The sequence below is a fragment of the Manihot esculenta genome, chromosome 14, assembly GCF_001659605.2.
Source record: "Manihot esculenta cultivar AM560-2 chromosome 14, M.esculenta_v8, whole genome shotgun sequence".
Classification (NCBI taxonomy): domain Eukaryota; kingdom Viridiplantae; phylum Streptophyta; class Magnoliopsida; order Malpighiales; family Euphorbiaceae; genus Manihot; species Manihot esculenta.
In genome coordinates this window covers 17,875,062-17,883,673 of record NC_035174.2, presented here as the reverse complement: position 1 = coordinate 17,883,673, position 8,612 = coordinate 17,875,062, and the positions used below count along the sequence as shown (strand labels likewise).

Genomic DNA, 8,612 nt, shown 5'->3' with positions numbered 1-8,612 from the left:
TAAATTGTTACTCCAACTTTTTCTACATCTGATCTAATACGTTGAATGATTAATTCATTCTCATAAATTGTTACTCCAACTCTTTCCACATTCGATCTAACATATTGACTTATCTATTATTTTTTTTTAATTTAAAATAATTCTTTTAAAAACTATAAATTAACAGTTAATTATGCACATTTGTCTATTTATCTAATCTTATAAGTTAACTTAATCAAAATAATATGTCTCCCTAGCAAATCACTAACTTTAATAGAAATCATACCTTATATTTTTCAAGAAATTACAAATTTATTTTCAGCAGTTTTGAGATTTAGATGTTTCTTTGTAGTAGCTAATAAAATAAAATGCAAAAAAAAAAATAAATATTATTATTCCATTCAAACTTTCAATTCAATTTAATAAATTAAAATGGAAAATTTAATTGCTAAAAACTAACTTTTTAACTGTTTAATGAAATGAGATTCATACGCGCAGTACATAAAAAAAATAATAAAAAAGTGAAAATAAACTAAAATTTAATTGCTAATCACCAAACTTTATTGCTGCCCCTATTGATGAAATCTAACATTAACCGCATACACTTTGAGAAGTAAAAGAAGCCTAGAGAAAGTCTTGTAAGCAACAAGAGCAAAAGACGATAGTCTTGGGAAGACAAGAGGAGGTCTGTACAGGGAGGAGACCCGACAAAGATGACAGTCAGAGCACCAAAACGAACTGGGAGTGGCGGGCTACACACTGACGAGACCATGCCGCGAAGGCTACCAAGACCTGCTCGTTAGCTCTGGACTAGAAGAGTTCCAAACCATTGTGGATCTCTCGAAGTCCCGACACGCTAAAAGCGAAACTCTAAAACCTCCAGTTACAGAACTCCCTAAATCTTGTCTTGCATATGCTTTAGAGAGGTCCATACCAGCCAAATGAAAACAACAACAATGGCTCCCAAAAAAAGCAAATCAAGAGAAAGCGCATAAATAACCGTAGGCTTACAACAAACAAAGGGAGAAAACACACAAAATCGACTAGAGCTGAAGAAAACAAGCAATCCAAAAGAGAGATTTCACAAAAAGCCCTGATTGCTGCAAAAGGAGAAATTAAAAGAAAATATTCACAATCCCATCCGGTGGTGAGGAGGGAAAACCCACAGCCTGGTGGAAGAGAGGGAGGCCTCTCCCGCCCGACAGGGCAGGAGAGGCCGATGAAATGACAGATAAAAGGAGATTAAATATGTTTAAATAAGGCCAAATAGATTGGGTATATTGTAATTCAAGCTTTCATATTTTAATAAATAATTATTTTATTTAATATTCCAAATAATTGAAAAAATTTTAAAGAACCCATGACCCCTTACGCTGGCAGGGGGAGAGGAGGAATTATACTGAAAAACTTACAGATACCTCGTTGAAATTACAAACTTTTTGCATGCGTACACGTAGAGTAATTAAAATGATTGTTCATCGCTCTTCATTTTATCAGTTCAAAAGTAAAATAATTAATAATTAATTAAAGAGCAAATAATGTTTAATATAATAAATACATTATTATATTTAACCAATAGGGAAACTGCCATTTATCCCTATGTAACATGTAACATTGCTTAATGAACACGCAAGCAAATAAAAGGTCCATTGTTACAAATTAGCACCCAGGCTTTGATCTCAAATTTGAAGTTCCAACCCAAATGGGATTTTTGTACACTACCAAATAAGTTTGAGACTACATGAATGCATATACACTTTTGTGTGGCTAGGATACACCCAGTCCTGTTCCTGGTTCCAATCCTGTGAATCACAAAGCTAGGCTAGGCTAGCCAAATCCCAAACTTTAGCAGATGGAAGAAGTTGGCAATTGCTTGCATCCTCCTTCAGCACCTGCATATAAAAAACCATTACCATTAAAGCGTGATCCTCTGGCTCATTCGCAACCATTCCAGATAATAAAGGAAAGACTTATTTGATTGTTGAATGTTGAAGTTAGCATGAATCTTTATCAACCCAAACAAAAAAGTACCAAGAAATAAAGGAATTGCTATATAAACATCATGGGAATTTATCATCACATGAAATTCAGACACTAGTGCCATAAAGAAGCACAAGGAATCAATTTATTTCTTAAGAGAAAAAAATTTCTATTTAGGGATGACAACTGGCTTGTAATTTTTTCAGGTACTCAATTCGCCATAATCCTATTAAGGGGATGTTTGTCTAAGCTTATAAACTGGTCAACCTAACTTATAAGCTATAACAGTTTTCATTTTGAGTTTATAAATCAACTTTTCATTATTTAAATGTAAAAATATATTTTATGATATTTATAAATTTTCATATATTCAAATTTAAAAAATAAAAATAATAAGAACATTAATCTTTTAATTTAAAAATTACTAATGATTTGAAAATATATAAAGTTAAACAAGTTCTCGTATTATTCAACTAACAATAATTGGATTCTAGAAGAGTTCGGTTGATTAGAGCAAATTTTATCAGGTTTAGATTTGGGTACAGGTAAAAAGATGATTCACGTACACTCTACCCATTGCCATGACTAATTCTCTTTTCTTTTTTTGTTCAGGTTAGAGTAAAAGGAGTAGGGGAGATGGGGAGAGCTGAATCCAAACCGCCAGATTCCACATTGATGCAGTTAACACTAAGCCAAACCCGTTATTGCATTCTCTTCAAGTTTTAGGCTGTAATATGGAATTGTGTTGACGTGGAAACAAAGAGCAGCTAGGATTCTGTTGCATAATATAGGAAGAGATATGGCAGGCAGAATAGATGTGATTTGAGAGGGAAGTTAGCTCCGGAAGGAAAAGGTTCCGGTAGTTAGAGTGCAGTTATCTTGTTAGGGACAGTTATTCAGTTGCAGCTATACAGAGTAAATAAAGGAGATTGTAAGACTAATTCGCCCCAATTTGCAATAAAAAGAATTTATAAGAACTGAATTGAATTGATTTCCTTTTTATCAATTTTCTTGTTTGGAATGAATGTATTCAATTCTTTTTAATTTAAAAAATATATATATATTTTAAAAGAAATAGATATCATGTATAATTGTGCAAGACTTGGTTTGAATTTTTTCTTGCAAATGAATTGTTCTAGATGAAGCTAAGACTCCAAAAATTAACACTTTATTATCCTCCTCTGGTTCTATTTCTCCTCCCTATTCTTCTTTCTATTTCTATTTCTCTCTTCTTCTGCTCCTTCCTATTTCTCTCTTCTAGTTCTCTGTTAGGATACTGAGGCCCTAATAGATTCACTTATTTTCTGACAACATTTTCAATTTCAAATTCAAGTTATAGACTCAATCTGCAATCATGGTGATGTGATGACTAATGAAAGTACTAGGAACTTGAAAGGGTTGTGTTGTAAAGGCTGGAGAATCCTAGAAATTTACAGAGGAAGTTCTAACAGAAAGGATGAGGTGCTGGGATGATGTGATGAAAGGTGGGAAGGAGAAAAGAGGAGTATAAGTAGAGGGAGACATGGAGGAGCAGAGATGTTATGAGCTGGTTCTTCTTTTGAATAGAAGGGCAGATTCTATCTGCACAGAGTTTCTTCCGTGGGGGCTGTGTCTGCCATTAATGATCAAAAGCTGTTTCTTCTAATTTCTTCACTCTGAAATTGTTACACATAAAAAGAGATAGCAGAGTTGTCTTCGTTTAGTAATAAATTGTAAACACCATAGAGAGAGAAATGAAGGATCAAATCCTAGCATTTGCAAAATGCTCTATGGCCTCGCCTTACATTTCATTCGTCAAATTTGAGTTTGCATGAGTACTAATACTATAATGGTGAAAAAAAAGGTTTTAGGGTAAAAGAAAAAACTTTCACCTTAATAATAAATTCCACTTCCTCTCAAGCTGAATAAAGCAGGAAAGGCACTGCAAATAAAAGAAATGAAATGAGAATATGGTTAAATTGATAATAGAAAAAAAAAAAATGCTGTGCTAAACAGCTAGATAATAAGTTCCAATAGAGGAGCAAAAGGCATGTGATCCAAAACTTGAAATCAAATGAATCCTGTCAGCACTGCTCATTCAAAAAGCTCACATTGCAATGATACTATTGCCTATCCAAAATTTATTGTGTCTTCCACTCAAAAATTTGCAAAACAAAGCTGATCTTTAAAATGCTTATTTACACAAAAATATTTCTTCTATAAGAAAACTGATGTGCATGTGCATTTAAGAGAACACAAAAATACTATTTCGCTGGATCAAGTCAGCAGTTAAAATAAATCTAAAAATATAATGTATAGTCATCTTGGAGAAACATAATATGGAATAAGCAATAATGAAGAAAAAAAAAGCTGTTATTATCTATAGGATTAGTATGCATGCTCTGTGCAAGTAAAGCTTCATGGTTGAAGATTCTAATTAAAACATTTCTAGAAACAGTTGATACAGAGAATTGTGGAGATGCTAGAAAAGTTACGCAAGCACTACATAACATGAAATATGTTGTACATAAAATTATCCTTTAGTAATTTTATAGTTCATCACAAGGGCATGATGTGAGTGGTACAGCAGCAATTTAATACATCCTATACCATTCTGGTGGCTGTAAATTTTCAAACAATTTTTTAGCTGTAACCCGAATAATAGTTTGAGAAGAGTTAAACAATGCAAATTCTGGAAAATGTCAATTCTAGAAATCAATGAAGTTATATATTCTGAAGAATAAACACAAAATAGCATAGCATGGAATGACTGCTTAGCTAAATTTGACATCATACTATCATTGCTCAACATACGTTGTTGAGAATACCTTAATTTTTTATCTATTTATTTTGTGAATGTAATCAATTGTCCACGATATTAAATCAATTCGATATGTAGACCACTTGAGTAGACCCAAATGCAGTATCAACTATCAAATCCAACTACAGCTAATAGCATTATGTCTCACTAGAGTATACTAGGAAGAGAGGAAGAAGCGATAGTGCAATAATTGCTATTTATTTCTTGAACAAAAGGACAAACATTGTTAAAAATTAAAAATAATAAAGAACTTACCAATCAAAAAAATACTTAGCATCAAAGCTAATGTAAGTTGGACAGAACAACTGAACTGTAGGTTAGACGATGCTTGCCTTTGGAACCCACCAACTTGACCAAAAAGCTGCAGAAGATAGTTTTATAAGCAGCATGGGAATGGATTCCAAAATAATTATGCATATAACACGAAAACTATACAACTTGAAGATTTTTAATGAAATTACCCAATTTGATTGACATTGCATGACAAACCATGCAACTAATTTCTCTTTATAAAATGGATAATACATCAATTTTCAGAATATAAAATAAATCATCAATTATTTACTAAATCCAAAATTTCCTACCTGATTGAACATATAAGATGACCCCTTTGCTCGAGAATATTCTCCAGATCTTGGCTTCCAGAAGAGACGCTTGGACCCTTTTTCTTTAGGTGTGGCCTCAATTCTTGGCATTGATCCATTTCTGTGTTCAGATTCTTCAGCAATTACAATCTTCAAAGCATCAACATTTGGTGAACCCCATGTTCTTCTTGCACCAATTGTTTTATCAGATTGACAGATTATATCATCCTTCATTCTAGAAGTTTCTCTTCCCTCTAAATCTATGATAAATTCATCATGTTTATTAATAGTAACCACATCATTAACATCCTTTTCATTGTAACTACCTGCACTGCAGGTAGCATTAAGATTGTGTTCAACATCTTTTCTCATATGACGAATCTCCATTAGAGGACATTCCACAAGTCTATGCTCAGTGGATTTATCTTTCCCAATCTGTGGATTCTGGGGAGTTCCTGACAGAAATAAGGCTAAATCATCACATTCTTCTTTATTCAGAGTCACCCATTGAAGAGGTTGCTTTCCTTCCTCACTAAAAGCTTCCCTCAATGCTGCTTCAACATCTGCTATTTGACTTTCAATAGCAGCAACAAATTGTTTATGCCTAGATGCTGCAATATCATCACTACGATGTCCATGGCTCAATCTAACAGCTCTCTCAAACTCCTCCAACTGTTTCACAGACACAGTTCATCTTCAGTAATGCAGAAGGGAAAAATGCAACATCCAATACGCCAACCAGAAATATTGAAGGCAGTACCAAAAGGGATTCTTCATCTCAGGTTGTTGAGTACTTGACGATAAACGAGGGACAAAGGAGTTTGCAGATAAATGAAAAGGACTCGAAGAAAAGAAGGGGAAAGGGGAGTACAGATGTCGTTACATAAGCAAGAGAAAAAGTGCTGATGAGATAATTCAGGTTTTTCTTTGCCAGAAATGTGATTATTAGAAAACATAAGACTGGAATAAGTTCTTCTAATTTTCTTAGAAACCAAACATAAAATAACAATCAATAAAAGAAGGGCTAAACTTAACATCTACCAAAACCAAAAAAAAAAAACATACCTGCCACTTTGCAGTACCTAACGCAGTTTGAAGGTCTCTGGACAATTCATCTAGATACTCCGGATTTGATCCCTCTTTCTTCTCTCTTATCCACATCCTGTAAGCTGATTGCATTCTGAACAAACATATGTATAGAAGAATAACATACGAAATTAAGAATTAGGTAAATTAAAAAGTAACAAAATCCTCAAAGATTCAAATGCTGTTTGTGATTGATATTCTAGAAAACAACACATTAATAAGGAAATTGAACCAAAACACAGAAACACAAGAAAGCCAGTTCACCTTATGAAAATAAGTGAAACTAAATGCAAGTCCCTTGAAAATAAGTAAAGCAGGTTGTTTGAACCGAGTGAAATAAATGGACTGCTACAAGTCCCTTGAAAATAAGTAAAGCAGGTTGTTTGAACCGAGTGAAATAAATGGACTGCTATTGTTATTTTAAATTATGCATATGCTGAACATATTAAACAACACATAATATCCATTCTAGTTCACTACAAGCCACACCCATCTGCAATTTTCTTTTTTCAGGAAGCTCTAAGATAAATGACTTTAAAAACACATCCACAACATGTTTCTCCAAATTTAACATGTTATTCAGTGACTAACCTTTGCATCTGTCCAAAAAAATTAACCCAAATCCACATGACAATAGTCTTGGAAACAAAGTAGAGAACACAATTCCCAGCAAACCCAGAAGCCAATACACTATAAAACTTCAAATAAAAATAAACTCAATGCAAAACAATTCCCCGGTGCCATACCCGATACCCATATCACAACAACCCATGAAATAAGGAATTAAACAAAACCCATATCCAAATTCTTTCACCAAACTTCAAATCATAACTTGCAAAACTTCAATCATTAAACGAGGAGAAATGAAAATGAAAAAAAAAAGAACATATGAATTGAAGAAGAAATGAAACATACACATCAGCAGATTCCTGAACCTCTTCAGCTGCCGAAAAGAAGGCATCTTTTTGCCACAGATCGAAACTGTTTGCTACCATCATTTTCTCTTTCCTCGCCTTCTCAATAAATCAAAGCCAAACAAGAAATAGAAATTGGAGATCAAATCCGTCCAAGCGCAAAACCCAGACACAAGATATAATTGAAAAAATAAATAAGCATGCGTCTAGTGCTGCTTGGAAGGATTTCCTTAACTTTATCTTCTTTTCTCTTAGCTTTCTTTCTCTTCTCTCCTGTGTCGAAGAGAAGCAAAGAATGAAAGAGGGATAGAGCAAACACAGAGACGCGAAATGATAGAGACGTACAAGCGATTCTGCTTTCCTTCTCTCTTTCTCCTATTTTTTTCTTAAAAAATAATAAATAAACAAATAAATTATTTAATTTAATTAATTATTCTTCCTTTTTGGAGAGTGTTCCAAATATTACCATTATTTTTTATTTCTCCCATTTTTCTTATTCCTAATTAAAAATTGTGAATTAAAAATAAAAAGTGGTTCCATACCCTGTTACCGTTTCTGTTTTACGTTTGAGATCAGGACCAATCAGAGATAGCCGCACATTTACACCTGGTGTTAGAGTGACGTGGAAGTTTGTGAATCGTTCCGCTTGATATATAGTGGTACTGGTCGCACTAGATTACGCCTTATAAAGCAGTAAGAACAATTTTTTTTTTGCCGAAGAAAAAAAAAAAGGACAAAAGAGGAAGAGGCGGTGGTGGCTACAGCCAGCTCAGACAAGTTGTATCACTCATTTGCCAGCCCTACTCCTAGTGTGGGTCCACTTAGGCAAAGCTGAAAATAAAAATTCAGCGAGTTAATATTAAAATTAATAATTATTAAATTAAGTATTTATATAAAAGCAAGCCGAAGCCAAGTTTGAAATATTTTATATATTTTTATTGTATATTATTTATTATATTTACAGCTTTAGAATGTAAGGTATTTACTAATAAAAAAATAATTTATATAAAAAAATTTTTAAAAAATTAAATACAAAGATTTATTTTCTATTATTAATTCTAATTTTAAAAAAATATTTATATATAAAAAAATAAATATTATTATCATTTTTTAATAAAAATATATTGAACTAATCTAAATATTATGCTATGATGATCTGAGATTCAGAACGTAGGGTTTTACAAGAATTTTTATGAATTTAGAAAAAGTTTAACTTTAGAGGAGAGTGTTTCCTCCCTTTTATCCTCTTTCTTCTCCCTTACGAGAGAC

At 32.8% G+C, this 8,612-nt stretch overlaps 1 protein-coding gene across 1 annotated transcript; it reads right to left on the bottom strand.

Moving 5' to 3' along the window:
• Nucleotides 1-517: 517 nt before the first annotated feature.
• LOC110599859 lies at nt 518-7,710 on the bottom strand. Its single transcript, XM_021736448.2, has 6 exons — nt 7,345-7,710; nt 6,409-6,523; nt 5,344-6,015; nt 5,015-5,120; nt 3,831-3,880; nt 518-1,871 (listed from the first exon to the last, which is right to left on the bottom strand). Exons 1-5 carry the CDS (start codon nt 7,425-7,427, stop codon nt 3,855-3,857), a joined length of 1,002 nt encoding a protein of 333 aa, XP_021592140.1. The 5' UTR covers nt 7,428-7,710; the 3' UTR covers nt 518-1,871; nt 3,831-3,854.
• Between the last annotated feature and the right edge of the window lie 902 nt (nt 7,711-8,612).